The sequence below is a fragment of the Mastomys coucha genome, unplaced genomic scaffold, assembly GCF_008632895.1.
Source record: "Mastomys coucha isolate ucsf_1 unplaced genomic scaffold, UCSF_Mcou_1 pScaffold21, whole genome shotgun sequence".
Classification (NCBI taxonomy): domain Eukaryota; kingdom Metazoa; phylum Chordata; class Mammalia; order Rodentia; family Muridae; genus Mastomys; species Mastomys coucha.
The window spans coordinates 108944313-108960844 of NW_022196904.1; the positions used below are offsets into that span (position 1 = coordinate 108944313).

The window sequence follows — 16532 nt, forward strand, 5'->3', positions numbered from 1 at the left end:
TTTTTTTTTTTCAAGAGAAAGGGTCACTTTTTTTTTTAAAAGATTTATTTTATTTATTGCATGTAAGTGCGCTGTAGCTGACTTCAGACATTCCAGAAGAGGGCATCAGATCTTGTTACGGATGGTTGTGAGCCACCATTGGTTAATGGGATTTGAACCTAGGACCTTCAGAAGAGCAATCAGTGCTCTGAACCGCTATGCCATCTCACCAGCCCCCGTGATCAGACTCTTAAGCTCTTAATTCTCCAGCGCCAGTCTCTAAGAGTCTTGAGGTTGCAGGTGGGTTGCACCAGGCTAAACAAGAAGGCACTCACAAGGCTGCCATTTCTAATGGTGTAGAGGGAATGTTTGTTTCCCAATGTATATGTTGAAGCTCAGAGATAATGATATTTGGCAGTGGGACCTTTGGAAGCCATTGGGGTTAGATGAGGTCATGAGAGTGGGAACCTTAAGATGTTATAAATATCCTTATTAAGAGGAAGAAACAAGAGGTCTCTCCTCTCTACCATGTAAAAACACATCAAGGCTACTCTCTGGGCCAGCAAGATGGTGCAGCAGGTAAAGGTGCTTGCTCTACAGCTTGACAACTTGAGTCAGACTCCCCAGGATCCATGTAAAGGCAGAAGGAGAGGGCTGGCAAGATACCTAGTATTGGGTAAAATCTCTTGCCATCAAGTCTGACAGCCTGAGTTCTAACCCAGAATCATCGTGGTACAAGGAGCGAAGAGATTCCTGTAAGCTGTCCTCTGGTTTCCCTACACAGGATGCAGCACACACACCGTCTCCCTGCTCCCACATACATGTATCAATAAAAAAAAATGTATAAGAAGTAAACCTGATTCCAGTAATTTGCCATCTGACCTCCACATGCATCCTGTGGCATGTGAGCGGCACACACACCACATTAAAAATTAAATCATAGGGTGGAGAGATGGCTCAGCAGTTAAGAGCACCAGCTGCTTTTCCAGAGGTCCTGAGTTCAATTCCCAGCAATGACATGGTGGCTCACAACCATCAATACTGAGTTCTGATGCCCTCTTCTGGCATGCAGGTATACATGTAGATGGAGCATTCATCTACATAAAATAAATGAATAAATCTTTTTAAAAACTTAACTCATATCGTTCATGTCTCACTGGGAGGAGAGCTCCCGCCCCCAGCCAGTGGATCTACCATCACCTTGAGCTTGCCTTCCTGACCCCTAGAAGTGTAAGAAGCACAGGTCTGTTGTTTCCAGGCTTCCGGGCCAGCCATCCTATGTAGCCAATGCCCTTGGAAACAGTTCTACCACACATCCTTTGGGTCTATCTGAGTACCTTCAGTAATGGGGAACTCAGCACTTTTTAGGAGATTGTAATTGCTTAAGAAAACCAAATTCAGTAGGCTTTATTTTTCCAATGAAGCATTAGAATTTCTCTCCATGTATTTTGCCCCCCAGGAGCCTATGTTGGAAACCAGCCCATGATGGTATAGTCTGATCAGGAATCTGCCTTGGGGTCAAGCTTCTTTGAGTTGTAGTTCAGGTATGACTAATCACCAGGCTGAATGACCATGGGCATGTCATCTGGCCTCTCTGTGTCGTAGTTTCTCTTTAACAGGAGATGGCATGCTAACCTGTTATCATTCCCTTTCAGGTCTAGTTTAGATCCCTTTTCTGCCTCTCCGACAACATAATTTTCTCTTACTTGTCTAGGGAGACTTGAGCTTTCAACATTAGACCCAACAAACCTAGAACCAGAGCAGTGAAACTGTAGCACCCCACTGACAGGTCAGACCATTGTAATTGAGTCCAGGCCTAACCTTACAAAGCCCTGCTCTTCTCCTGCTGGAGGCCTCACAAAGACACTGCAGTGGAGGTCCTTACTGTAAGGGAGTGCCAGTTACTCTGCAGTCAGGATAAATGCTACTTTACTGGGGGTTTTTGTTTGTTTTGTTTGTTTGTTTTTTGATACAAGGTAGTCTTGGCTGGTCTGGAACTCACTTTGTAGACCAGCTGGACATGAGTTTACCTCTGCTTCAGATTCACCTATTTCCTGAGTGCTAGGAATAAAGGTATGTGCCACCATGCTCAGCTTATGCAATATTTTGAGAGACCCAGTTAATGCCAAAACTAAAACCCCCCACCAATGAACAAAAGAGTGCAATCTTAAATACAGACAGGATCACCTGAAGCTGAGATGGAAATGAATTAAGTGAGGTCAGATCCTGTCTTTATCTGATGTCCTCTTATGTCTGTATCTAGACACACCCAGCATATCCTGGCCCTTTGTCCTTGTTCTATGGAAGTGCTTACTTGTGAAGATGCAAAATCCAGTTTCTGCAAGCCTGCCAAGTAGCGGTTCCTCATCATGTCCACCTCTTGTCTCTTGCTATTCAGGAGCGTTTTGAAGGTTAAGATCAATTCAAGGTAGGAGGTGGGGGTCACATAATTGTGTCTGAGAAGCGTGTTGTAGTAATCAGCTGATAGCTTCTTCACGCTCTCCTGAAAGTACTTGCACATGGAGACGACCCTGCCAAGGAAGTCAGAGCAGTTACTTGGGACCTAGCTTCCTATAGAGGAGATCTAGCAGTGCCTTAGTAAGGGAACATGGAGGTTCCAGAGATGCATACAGTGACTGGTTTGCTAGAACCTAATGAGTGAACAGAGCCAAAGAGGAGGGATGACCTCTGACCCTTTTATGAATCGCCAGGGCTTATGCAAAACTTATCAATTTTTGGCAGTTTGGAGAAGCTTCCAGAGTGCAGAGTACTTTTTAATTGCATTTTATTTATTTTCCATGTGTCTGTGTGTACATATGCACGCCTGTGCTTATCATAGAATGCATATGGAGGTCGGAGGACAACTTGCAGGAGCTGGTTTGCTTGCTCCACCTTGTAGGTTCTGGGGATTGAACTCCGATTGCCAGAGGCCTTTACCCTCTGAGGCCCAGAGGTGGCTGGGATTTCAGCATGGAATACCTGGGATGTTGAAATGGAGCTAAAGCTTACTCTGCCCGAATGTTGTCATCAAGTTCCACGTCCTCCAGGAATTTGTTGGCCACCAACTCTAAGGCATCGGTTGGCCAGGACTGGAACCAGTCAATTGTGCAGCAGTTGATGAGTGAAGGGAACATTCTCAGGCGGGTTCTGAAGGCATCCCCAATCGGACTCATGGCTAATGAAACACAGGCTCTGTTAGTTCCCTTCCACAAAAGTTTGGAGAAGCAAAGAGAAAGTAAAGGTTTCCAAGGGGCAGGCAATGCCTCTGGTTGCTAAGTGGGGATGTGGTTGTAAATAACCATGATGAGAGCCCTGGAAACAGGAATCTTGGGGCACTTTTACGATGGGACCACAATGCATTATGACAGCTTGTTTTACTAATCTCCTTTATGCATTATTGTGCCTTTGGGTCTCTTAGTAGGGATAGAGCCCTTTGCTCTATTTGTTCTATTGGTGCTTTAATACAAGGCAGCCATATTTAGAGACTTGCAGAAGTTGCCCAGGGCTTGTTTCTGACCCCATCTCTATCCAGCCATAGACTTTTGGTTCTGCACCTCAAATTCCATTCATTGTTTATTTAGTGTTTGGAGGAAGCATGTTGCATAGGTGAAAGTGTGGAAGTCAGTGAGACTGGAGGAGTCTAGCTTGACATGAGGGTACAGGATGTAGGGGTAGTTTGGTACATGGCCTTCTAAGATACAGGCAAGAAAGTCTTGTCTTTTGATTCTCATCCTAAGGGAAAGTGATTATTTTAATTTGTGTGTACATGTACACACACACACACACACACACCATTATCAATCTTGTCTGCAATACAGAAAAAAACCCCATTATGGATTAATGGATTCAAAAAGTCTAGAATTAACAAGCACAGAAATGGGAAGGTACAGAGCTGAGATCTAAGCAACAATGGCTGAGCATGAAGGCAGTGTGGACAGAGAAAGATGAATACAGGAGGATGTTAAGCACATCCCTGGCTTTGTGGATTCATTTCATTTACAGAGAACACTGGTGTTCTGTGCCAGATAATATGCTAAGCTGTGATCTTTCTTGAAGGAGTCAGAGAACTAAAGAGATTAGAACAGGTTCAACACACAAAAAAAGTCCAGATTGTGAGTGTTGGTTGGGGCCTTGCTTAGATCAGTTTTGAGGTCAGTGAAGGAAACTGGCTTTGAGATATTGAGAAGACCCTAATGACTCCAGAGGACCAAGAACAGACAGAATTTAACTGCTTCTCACCAAGAACAATGTGAAGGTTCTTTCTCACTCTCTCAATAAAGAAATTGTACATAGACAGGGGAGTGGCTTCGATCTTCTCTCCTTCCGTCCTGGCCGCTGTCTGCATCTTTTCCACGAGTTCAGCCTTCTCATCAGCTGGGAAGATATTAGGCACATCGCCTGTGTTCAGAAGCATGTTGATGTCTTCCACAAATGATTCGTCCTTGATCTGGTTATCCGAGAAAAGGAACACAGTGCTCTTGGTGGCCACTCCTGACTGCAACATTATCTTTTTCAGGTCCTCTCTCCAGTCGCTGTTGGTGTAATTCTTTGTGATTTCAATCTGGTATAACTCATAGGAGTTCATGAACGTGGACAGTTTGGTGGCACTCTGCCGCCCACTGCCTCCAATGCCCACCAAGAGCAAGTGACCTTTATTCTGCTTCAGGACTCTGCAGATCCTGGAGATGTGCTCAATGGCAAACTTGAACATGACTAAAGACATGGGGGCCTTGCTGATGCTGTTGAACTCTTCCAGATAGTATTCCATCACTACCGTGAGTCCTCTCAGGTCAATGATCTCGTCATAGATTTTTTGGTCACTTTCTGGCTTCAAAAAATCCCCGAAGAAGAGGCTACGGATGTTGTCATCAGTTATCTTCCCAGTGGGTGACAGGTGGATGAGCACCTGTGGGAAGAATAAGTGTCTGTTGGGCCCTGTGTCTGTGGCTCAGGCTGGCTGTGGGTATAGGGGCAGAGGGAACAGGAAATCTGACTGTTTTTCCTGAGCACATCTTCTTAGCCATGGCTCATCAATAATAAAAATTTAAATATAATATGTGGATGTGATGGTTTGATGAAAGAACAGGGAAGCAGATGTGAGTGAGGCTAGAGAACTGGCTGGGTGGTTAAGAACATGTGCAGCTTTATAGAGGACCCAAGTTTGGGTCCTAGCACCTATATCAGACAGCTCACAATGGCCAGTAACTTCAGTTGTAGGGGAGCCAATGCCTTCCTCTTGCCTCTGAGGTTACCAGACTCACATGTATATACCCACACATGAATATATATATATATATATATATATATATATATATATATATATATATATTTGTATGTATGTGCCATATATGTGTGGGCACTCTCAGATGCCAGAAGAGGGTGTCAGGTTCCTTGGAGCTGAAGGTAGTGAGTTGCCTGATGTGGGCATTGGGAGCCCAATTATGCAAGAGCAGCAAGTACCTTTAACCACTGAGCCAACTTCTCATCCTTGACTACAGTTTTTTTTCCCAAAGATTTATTTACTTATTTCTGTATATGAGTACACACTTTAGCTGTACAGATAGTTGTGAGCCTTCATCTGGTTGTTGGGAATTGACTTTTTGTCTTCTTAGGATCTCTGCTCCTGACTACAGTTTTTGGTTGTTTATTTTTGGGCATGGTTTTACTGGGTAGCCCTGGCTAGCCTGGAAGGAACTATGTGGAATTAGGCTGTCTGGGAACTCACAGAAATCCTTCTGGAATTAAAGGAGTATGCCACCAAGCTCAGCCTCATATACACATAACAAAAAACAAAACAAAACAAAACACAAAACAAAACACACAAAACAGTAAAAGCAGATCTCTGTGAAGTCAAGGCTAGCCAGGTCTACAAAGTGAGCTCCAGGCTAGTCAGGCCCACACTGTGGAACTCTGTCTCAAACAAAACAAAACAAAACAAGTTGCTCATCTGCTACATATGTGCAGGGACCTAGGTCCAGTCAGTGCTAACTTTTTGATTAGTGGTTCAGTCTCTGGGAGCCCCCAAGGGCCCAGGTTAGTTGACTCTGTTGGTTTCCTGTGGAGTCCCTGTCCTCTTCGGGTCCCTCAGTCTTTCTCCCAACTTTTTTGTAAGACTCCCTGAGCTCCATCTACTGTTTGGGTGTGAGTCTTTGCTACTCTTTCCACTGTCTGTTGGGTGGAGCGTCTCATAGGACAGATATGCTAGGCTCCTGTCTCCATGTGTGGGTATGTGCACGTATGTGCAAGTGCTTATGTGTTGGGGGCATTAGATCCCCTGGAGCTTTTGTTAGAGGTCACTGTGAGCTCCTTGATGTGGGTTAAAGGAACTAAACCTGGGTCCTTTGCAAGAGCAATATCTGCTTTTATGCACTGAGCTATTTCTCCAGTGCCTTAAATTAATTGAAAAAATTAACATCATGCAATAACTATTTTGAATATGCCGAAACTTACATGTTGCCACAGAAGTGGAGCAAAATTGGACCAAGTAAAATATCAATAAATCAACTGACTAATGTATGTGTCATTTCCCATGATCCAGGGAGAAGAGTGGTGGTGGTCTTTACTGGGAGTAGAATCTAGAGTCTGGAGCCAATGTGGGTCCACTTCTCAGACCAGATGATTCTAGAATAAGGCTTACCTTCTCCATGGTCTGCTTGAAGCAATTGGAGGTGGTTTCCTTCACCAGGTTGAAGAAAGTCTGTCTGTCATCATTGTCAATCAGACGGTCATAAAAGACTCGGTAAACCTCGTGGATCCAAAGCCGGATAAATTTTTCCAAATCCTAAAGGCCAGAGTTAGTCGTTGGAATGCATTAAGGGTGGCGCTTGTGGTGATGGTTCTTAAGAAATCTCTAAATCTTGGGGTCGATGTGAGTTATAAATTAGACAAGGGAAAGAAAGTACTATGCCATGCACACTATAGAGAATAGAGTTTGTGGTTAGTAAAAGCCTATTATACTAGATACACGATCAGTACAGATCTAGGAATGTTGCCAAAAGATTTTCGAGACAGGAACAGTAGCAGCTGACCTGTAGGTGGGTGTAGGGACACAGCAGTACTCCCTGGATCACCCGTGAGAAATCCCGAAGGTTAAAGACATAATGTGATTTGGAGGGAGTTGGCAAGAAGTTCTCCACTGCAGCTTTGTAAATTGTCTGGGTTGCTTGGACCAGCATCTTCCCATATCTCAGGAGGAAAAGGGAGGCAAGGCAGATCAGTCACATAGTCAAGCAGAAATGAAGACCACCCCCAGGTCAATAAGCAGGAAGCCACAGGACTTCTTACCGTAAGAACATGACATCAAACCCTTTCCCAAAGTGCCAGTCAGCGATAGAACTGAAAATTTTGGTTAAGATTTCATCTTCAAAGGCGTTGATGGAAACAATGTTCAGATGGCGAGTGAATCGTCCTGGAAACACATAGGCACTTGAGTTTGCACACACACTTCCCAGACCTAGTGACCCCGGGAGAGAGTAGAGTCAATATCCCTCTACTCTCAAGTTCTACAGTTCTTCCTTTCCAACATGTCAGCTTTAGCCACAGTATTTACACTTAATATTAGCTATGACATCAAGAATGGGCTTCCTCAGTTTCACTGACCACATAAAATGTGTTTAGTAGCCCCAAGTGGCTTGCCCAGTGCATATACAGACAAGTCCCTGATCTGCAGAAGGGATGCTAACTCTGCCTCCTCTGGCACACAAAATTACTTTTATTTTTAAGATTTCATTTTTATTTACTTATTTAGAAATGTGTTTTACTTATTTTATGTGTATGCACAAGAATGTGTACCAGGGCATTATTTAATGGCCTGCAGACCGAGGACATAGGATCCCTACAAACTAGAGTTACAGAGGGTTGTGAGCAATCATGCGGGTGCTGGGAATCAAAGCCACATCCTCTGTAAGAGCAGCCAGTGTTCTTACAGTGTTTTTAATTACGTGTTTCTATGTGTGTCTGTGTATGACTCTGTGCATGCATGAATGCTGATGACTAAGGACTCTAGAATTGAAGCTGCAGTTACAGGCAGTTGTGAACTGCACAACAAGGGTGCTGGGAATTGAACCCAGGATCTCCACAGGCATCAGAAATACATGCAGTGATATACACATACATACAAGCAAAAAACTCATATATATACAATTAAAATAAATCTTTCTAAAAACAACGGCCTCAAATGTAATCAACCCCTGACAGTGATGGATTACAATGGAAACAAGATTGCTCTTGCCATCCATGAAGGTGACTCAGCATCCTCTCTCACAGCTAACATGAGTGACTCAGCTTTTTTATCAAGTAACAACTCTTTTCATTTTTCCAGACTCCTGAATAAAAATTAAGAAATTGACTCATCAGATCATCTTAACTTCCTGAAAGGACCCAGTCCAGAGCAGAATACCCCACAAACCCATGTATCTGCCTCAACCTGGCATTCCCTGTGCACCCATGGAACCTGATGCTCTCACTAGAGCCATTGCTGTACGTGCAGCCACAAATGTTCTCAGCAGTTGTGAGTGCTGCGTTCTATGCTAGAAGCTTTTCAGAGATCCTATTTGTGATTGAACTTGAAGTGCCCATTGGTGTGGGTTCTGGAAACACTCCTGTTTGGAAATAGTAATATAACAAGCTCCCTTTGGAGTTGAGGTGCCTTAGACTTTGCTGTACTCAGATCCAAGGCAAATGCACCCCTGTAGTTCCTGCCTTCGCATGGTACCTTTTGATGAATAGACAAGACTCCTCACAGACTCTTGTCATCTTCCCACCCCACTGCTCACAACTCAACATGAAGTCTGGAGCTAACCCAAACCTTCCCAGCTCTCACAAAGGCACATACTCCACAAGCTCCCCTGAACTGAACCAATTCATCCATGATAGCCAGCTCTGCAGGGGCAATGAAGAGAGGAATAAAATGAACCCTCCCTAGACATACCAGTGATGTCATTCCTTCCTCCACCAGGGGGACCCATGGCAGTCACAAGCAAAACATCCACAATGTCCAGCCTGTTTGTGTCTTTCTTGTCAAACCAGTAGCCATGGTCAATCCATTGTCTCAGCAGCTCGATGGGGGGCTGGGCTCCATACACCTCTTTGGCTGGCATGTTGAGGTCATCTGTAGAAGGAAGCCACAGCCACACACACTAAGTCTATGGGATCCCTTGGTTTTACAGAGGTCACCAATGACTGTTCCCTCCATGAGAAAATCTGTTTCCAGTGATCCTACTCCCATTCAAGACCCAGTCAGTGGACATCCTGACCAGATGGGAAAGGGTTTTCTTGGGTTTGGAGTTTGCTATCTTATTGAAGTCTCTGCCTATCACGGCTATAAGATGCATGGGGTGACATTAACAAGCAAGCATTTAACTTTCCCCCAATTTTTCTTAGCCAAAGTACACCGTCTATAATGCCACAGACGGGGGCCCGCCAAAAGTTTTTTTGTTTGTTGTGTTTTGGGTCTTGAGAGGGAGTCTCACTGTACTGCCCAGGCTTATCTCAAACACTATAGACCCAATACCTGCCAGCTAACATATTTTCAGTGGTGATGTGGACTGAACTCAGAGCCTCCTTACATGCTAAACAAATGCTGTGCTACTGAGTAACAACCCCTCCTTCTGAGGGCCATTAAATCAACTTGTAAACACTAAACTCTGGTGGGAGCAAGGCTTTGAACTAGGGCCTTTCATGAGCAAACTCAAAATGTCAAGAGCAGGTTACAGGTCCTCTTAAGTACAAGAACATTTTCTGCCTGCAACCCAGGGCTCAGGCTGGACACATAGGACACTGAATTCAGTGGAGGGGCTCTTTGTTTTTGTTTTTGTTTTCAATAAATATTAATAGAATGATCAGTTTGTATCAGTCAACATTTTAGGAACTTTAGACAAATTAACTGATTTAATAGGTAAGGGACCGACCCTTAGATCAGGGAGGCTGAGTCAAACTATACCTAGGGTTGAAAATTGATATAGAACCCAATTTGGTTTAGTGCAAGGCTTCAACTGGCTTTGGGTATATCGTAAAGATTTGGGAGACCTGGATGGAGGGATACAAGGAAGGGTAGAAAAGAAAGGAAAAATAAAATGGATAAGATTCCTGCCTTTCAAGAGTTGATGAGCAACTCTTGAAGGATATGAATAGAGCCATGAAATGTATATTATTAATACATGAGTTTAAAATACAGGACACAAGATGATACAAGACAGTGGGGCGGGGGGAAGGGTGCTGTGAGTGCCTCCTGGGTCAGCAGCCAGACTAAGACAACTGTGAAAATGAGTAATCTCATTTGGGTCTGACACCCAAAGGTGGGGGGTGGAAGGGGAAGAGGAAGTGCTTTGTACAAAGTGAATGGTCTTACTTCACCAACATTTTCTTAGCAACTATTGGGTTCCTTCACTTAGTGATGACCCACTATCTGATATCGCTTAGTGAAAACTCACTTATCTGATGCAAATGGACACAAACATTACTTCTGGAGGTGTCAGAGTTTAATTGCCACCACCACAATCTCCTAGGCATACTGTTCACTACAAAGAAGAGAGAGGAAAAGCAGAGCAGAAAGGAGGGACAATAAGGAAGGAAGTAACAAAGGAGGGAGGAAAGATGGAAGTGAGAAGCAGCAGGAGATGTGGTGGGGGTAAGAATGCTAACTCACCAGCCACAGAGAGAGATGGAACCTTTGGCTTACTGCAGTTTGGATACAAGAACTTGGTCTACCCAGACCCAGGCCAACACCTTACCTACAAATACCACTGCTTTCTTCCCTATAGGAGGCCCAAAAAGGCCTTTCCTTCGACGATCCAGCTTGGACATGATGATATCCTGGGTCTGATTGGCTGAAGTTCTGGCAGAGAAATTGATGAAGTTGGGCTGGTAGACATTTTTGGGAAGGCGGAGAAGGAAGTTGTTGGTGATGGCTGATTTGCCAGTGCCTGTGGGACCCACGAACAATATCGGGATCTCATGGTCCAGGTAGGTTTTTAAGAAGAAAGACTGCCGGGCAGTCTCCATTGTGGGAATGATGAGGTCTGATACCTGTTTCACAGAGATACAGGAAAATCTTGGTGCTGGAACAGGAGGACTGGATCTTGGGATTCAAGGGATCTGGGTTTAATTGTAGCTTCATTCTTTACTATCTTTATGACCTTGAGCAAATGTTTAACTTTTCAGGGGACTTCAAGTTTTAATGCTGAAATGGGGGCAATCATTTAATACTCAGTTGTCAGAGATCAAATGGAACCAAACCCATAAAGGTGAGTGCTTTGTGCCTGTTTTGTAGCTGAGGAAGCAGAGGTGTAGCAGGTCTTCTTTAATAAGGGATTTTAGGTTGCAGTTTGTATGATTCCAAAGTCTACATTCTTAAAACAATAATAAGGGTCAGTGCCAAGCTTCTCTCTCTGAGACTTGCTTTCACCCAATTAGTCTGCCTCATCTCAATCAAGAGCCACCTTCCATGTGCCACCTATTCTGTCTGAGAAGGTTTACGTGTGTTGTAAGACATGTAAGAAGACTTATATGTTGAAGGTTTGGTCTCCAATGTAGAAATGTGGATTCAGAAGTGGGGATTTTGTGAAGTAATTAGATCCTAAGGGATTTGGCCCCATTAATAGATTAATCCCTTGATGGGTTCATAGCTCATTGGTTTATTGAAAGTTGGTAGGCATGAGAGATAAGACACATTGAAGAGGGTAGAGGGGTCTTTGAAGAACATTTTTCAGGCCTATATCCTGCCCCTGTCCTCTTTTTTCCCTCTCTGCTTCCTAGATGTTATAAGGTAAGTGAGTTTTTCTCTGCTGAGTCCTTCTGTAGTAATGTTATACCCTGTGACAATGGGGCTAAGTGAGCATAACATAAAATCATGAGCCAAAGTTTGCATTTTCTCCTCAGAGTTGACTTTCAGACATTCTGCCATACCAGAAGCTAATACCAGAAGACTTCTCTTGTTCCTGATTCACTTTCCCCAACATTAAGATTCTGGGTTCCAAGATCTACACCCACTGAATCCTCCATTTTCCAATATGGGAATTGAATATATTCTCACCAGGCCTCAGGTCCTAGGTGGATTTAGAGACCCCAATCATAGCTTCTAGAATCCTTATAATTTTGGATAGAATATCTTACCTAAGTTTGAATTCTCTGATCCTTGGACCCTTTAATCATTTTGTCACAACTGATCCCTTGGTGGGGCAAAGCAAAAGATAGGAAGGTATATATTACATGTAGAGGTCTCCTTGTATCATGTCTAGTTTGCAAAGGAGTAATGACCTTGAGATGCTATGTTGTATGACATCAAGGAGCAACATTCAAACTGAAGTTTGTAAATGTTGCTTTGAAAAACCAAACTTGACCTTGACTTGGGTACCACCAAATCTGTGTAGCTTGGAAGCTTTTGCAAACAAAAGCTTGGCTTCTGTTGGTAAATAATTTGGCAAATTTAAAAGAAGCAGATGGGTATGATCATTAAATCAGAGAAGAGAATGATCAAGTATTGTAAGAGGATACGGACCAGGATGTTATGCCTGTACTATTCTGAAGTCTTCCTTGTAATCCTTTGAGGCAGATGATAGAATAGGCTGCAAGTAGGCCAAGATTCTCTATGAAGCCACATGGCCTGTTAGTGATGCTTGAATGCAGGTTCAAGACTCCCATTTTACAGCATAGATCAGGAACTTGAAGCCAGCTGGAGTTCACCCAATGTTATTTTCAGCTACTCAAACGATTGTTTGACAAGAGGAAAATACCCATTGGAGCTGAAAATACTTTCTACACTGGGCTCTTGTCCATATGAGTTTAGTATAATTTCAAATCCCTGGAATTCAGACAACAGAGCTGTATAAGGACAATTAAAGCTGAGGATCTCAGTGCTGGGGCTTCGCTACAGAACCCAGCCGCTAGGATGTTTGTCCTGAGAGCAGCACAACCACTTTTGTCTAAAGTATCCTTGTGAGTGTGGCTGTGGTCCCAATATATCCTCACATTTCCATTTACCCTCTAAGAGCTCACTTGGAAGATCTGCACAGTCACCATAGAAAGATACATAATGTCTACTAGGTTATCTAAACGGAGGCACAAGAGCACTCATTTTGCATATTATCTGTAGGGCTGAAATATAGTGCATTAGCCATTATAATGGAAATTATAATGGAAATTATAATTAGCCATCTATAATGGAAATCCATTGATTGGAACTCATCTTTCTGAGTTCTACCCAAGGAAAGCTTTCTCTAAGGATAGAATGTAGATTTTTTAGGCTTAGATGAGGTAGTTATGATGCTATAGATAATGAAAGTGATCAGAATAACAACAAACACTTATCTAACTCCTACTATGTGCTACAAGGGTGTGCATACTACCTGGTGATCATCTTTTATTATTATTTTTTCCCATCTTATGGTTGGGTAAACTGAGGTGTGGAGCTTGAAGCCTATGTAAGAAATCTAGGTTTCTCTGATATTAAACTCTATGCTTTTGAGAGTTTGATCTTTACAAAACACTTCATGGAAATGCTCATAGGGAGCTGGTAGTTCTTCCATTGGGTGGGTACTTAGAAAATTCGAGAAATCACAGCATTTCCTTTACCTTTGCATTCACAGGGATAATCTCCTCCTCCTTGGTGATATATTCTGTCCATGCATTCCAATGTCCACCCCCTTGTTTGAGGAAGTAAAAATCATAGATGCTTCCTGCACCCAAAGAAATAGAACATGTCATTAGCAAACCAAGGTAAATTTCATATTTGAGGAATTTTCCTGCCCCAGTTATAGGCATCTAAAATGTGTCAGGCCTAGCACAGTTGTAGCGACACTTACCTGTCACTGGCAACCACAAACTGGAGCAAAAAGTCTTTATTATCCACATAGAATGGTAAATGAAGATTATGTAAATTCTTCTTGACTTTAGACTTTGGGATAGGGACCTGTTCTGTACTGAATTTGGATTTGGTATGCAGCCAAACCTAAGCTTACAACTTGTTTTTTAAAGTGCATGTGTACTTGGTGATGGTGTGGAGCATGTCATAGCATGTGTGTGGAGGATGGAGGACAATTTATGGAAGTCAGTTCTTTCTTTCTACCATATAGGTCCCAGGGGTCAAACTCAGGTTGTCAGCCTTGGCAGCCATCTGGCTATCTCCCTAAGCTTTAAAGTTGTGAGCCTCTTACCTCAGCCTTCTTGTTAGTGTGAATATGTGCTTGTGTGCAAACAGGTATGTATGAATGCACATATGACTGTGGGGGTCAGAGATGCTGTCATGTGTCTTCCTTGGTAGTTCTCCAACTTAACATTCTTGAGACAGAGTCACTTGCTGAACCTGAACTTCACTGACTCTGAGAGACTGACTGGCCAATGAACTTCAAGGATCTACCTGTCTCTGTGCCCCCCACCACCAGGGTTACAGGCAGGTATTATTATGCTGGCCTTTTATGTAAAGTCTGAGGATGCAAACTCAGGTCCTCATGCTTGGGTGGCAGGTATCTTATTGACAAAGCCATCTTCACAGCCCCTGAAGCCAAAATATTTTTAATAATAAAAGCAACACATTTTTAAATAACAAAAGAAAGTAATAAATTGTTTGAAATCTCTTGTTACATAACAATTTCCTCTCAGATAAAACCTTCATCTTGGAAGGAAGGTCATTAAGAAATAGGATGTTAAAAGAGGAGGTGAAACATTTCATCCTGCAAACAAACTCCTTCAGTTCAGGAAATAAACAACTCAAAGGCTTCAGGAAGTTCCTAAAACCAGCAAGATACTGTAGGTTCCTCCCTTTCCAAGTATATATAAACAGTAAAGTCTGCTGAGAGACACTCATAGGTCAACTGAGCTGCCTGGAAGAAGCTCAGTACCTGACCAACTGAGGAACCTGAAAGGGACTTTCAATCCTGTCACACTGTCTGCATGCCGTGCAAGTGTGCTCCAGGATTGCAGCATTTGTGAGCTATCACCCATGATGGGGTGGGCTTTGGTGATGCAGCTGCCTTTTCTGCTCCCAAAAGTGACCCTTACAGTAATTTCTGTTCCTGTAAGTAACCCTTCACTCATATTCCTGTAAGTAGCTCCAGTGACACTCATTGCTTTGTTAATGTAGACTTGTGTGCTGTCCTTTCTTTGGACTACCCTTGGCTGTCCACACAGAACAAGGAGATGTCTGTTCATGTCTCACTGGGGAGAGCACCATACAACAATGCCACATGTAGAAATAAACTTTTGATGATAGTTTCTCTGGCCCTTTCTCCAGGTGCACTAATAATTTTAGAAATACAACAGCACATTGATGAGAAAGTATTTTGTAAGAATGTATCATATGACATATATAATTTTTAAGTGCTGATATTCAATTTGGCTATGGTAAAAGGCTGAATTCCTGTTGTTTATAAAACTATGCCAGGAGAATTGCAGTTGAGGCAAACCTGGGATACATGTAAGAAGCTGTATCTGGCAAAAAAAAATGTTTAATTTTTCTTAGTTGTAGCAGAAGACAGTTGTGAAGCAGAAGAATCTCTTGAACTTCAGATACTCATTCTTCACTATAAGGATACTGGTACCACATGAGTGCTCAAGTGTGTGGACCTACATTCATAGGTACGTGCATGTCCTTGTGAGTATAGCATGTAGATAGAGTCAGAGGACCAAGGATATGGGTTTTTAGATCTCTTCTACATTGTATTTGAGACAGGGTTTCTCTTTGGTCTGAAACTTCACTAAGTTGTCTAGGCTAGCACCAGGAGTCCAGCAAGCTCCAGGAGGGCTTCCTGTCTGCCTCCCATCTTGACCTCTCTAAGATTACAAGTGCCTGGAGCCACACCTAGCTCCTTAATCTGAGAGATTAAAATTCACATCATTATACTTATGAGGCAAACACTTTACAAACAAAGCTATCTCTTCAGCCCCCAAGGACATTTCTTAATTAAAACCTGTAAGGAGTTAAACAAAATCATTATGCTTTTGTTTGTTTGTTTTTGTTTTTTAAAAAAACTTTTATTGCATTATGATGAGAAAAGTTACATGATATCAATTTATCTGAATTTGCTAACATTTAAAAATATATTTCAATTAAATATAATTGAATCACATTCTTATTTCCCTTTTGTACCACACCATTACACCAGAAATGCAAGATTCAGATATAAAATCACTTATCATGATGATACAGGACCTTAAGAAAGACATAAATAGCACCCTCAAAGAAATACAGGAGAACACAGGTAAAGAGCTAGAAGCAGAGGAAACACAAAAATCACTTAAAGAACTACAGGAAAACACAATCAAACAGGTGAAAGAAATGAGCAAAACCATCCAGAATCTAAAAATGGAAATAGAAACAATAAAGAAATCAGAAAGAGAGACAATCCTGCAGATAAGAAACCTAGGAAAGAAATCAGGAGCCATAGATGCAAGCATCACCAACAGAATGCAAGAGATAGAAGAGAGAATCTCAGGGGCAGAAGACACTTTAGAAAACATTGACACAACAGTCAAAGGAAAGGCAAAAAGCTCCTAACCCAAAACAGCCAGGAAATACAGGACACAATGAGAAGACTAAACCTAAGGATAATAGGTATAGA

At 42.6% G+C, this 16532-nt stretch overlaps 1 protein-coding gene across 1 annotated transcript in view; it reads right to left on the bottom strand.

Moving 5' to 3' along the window:
- Nucleotides 1-16532, bottom strand: part of Dnah3 (dynein axonemal heavy chain 3) — a 172271-nt gene that overhangs the window by 42809 nt on the left and 112930 nt on the right. The window contains exons 41-49 of the mRNA XM_031388102.1: nucleotides 13549-13652; nucleotides 10710-11004; nucleotides 8909-9088; nucleotides 7264-7387; nucleotides 7008-7164; nucleotides 6617-6760; nucleotides 4219-4885; nucleotides 2989-3154; nucleotides 2294-2510 (exon numbers count right to left, since the gene is read on the bottom strand). Of these exons, the coding sequence (XP_031243962.1) occupies nucleotides 2294-2510; nucleotides 2989-3154; nucleotides 4219-4885; nucleotides 6617-6760; nucleotides 7008-7164; nucleotides 7264-7387; nucleotides 8909-9088; nucleotides 10710-11004; nucleotides 13549-13652 (2054 nt within the window). The remainder of the gene's footprint in view (nucleotides 1-2293; nucleotides 2511-2988; nucleotides 3155-4218; nucleotides 4886-6616; nucleotides 6761-7007; nucleotides 7165-7263; nucleotides 7388-8908; nucleotides 9089-10709; nucleotides 11005-13548; nucleotides 13653-16532) is intronic.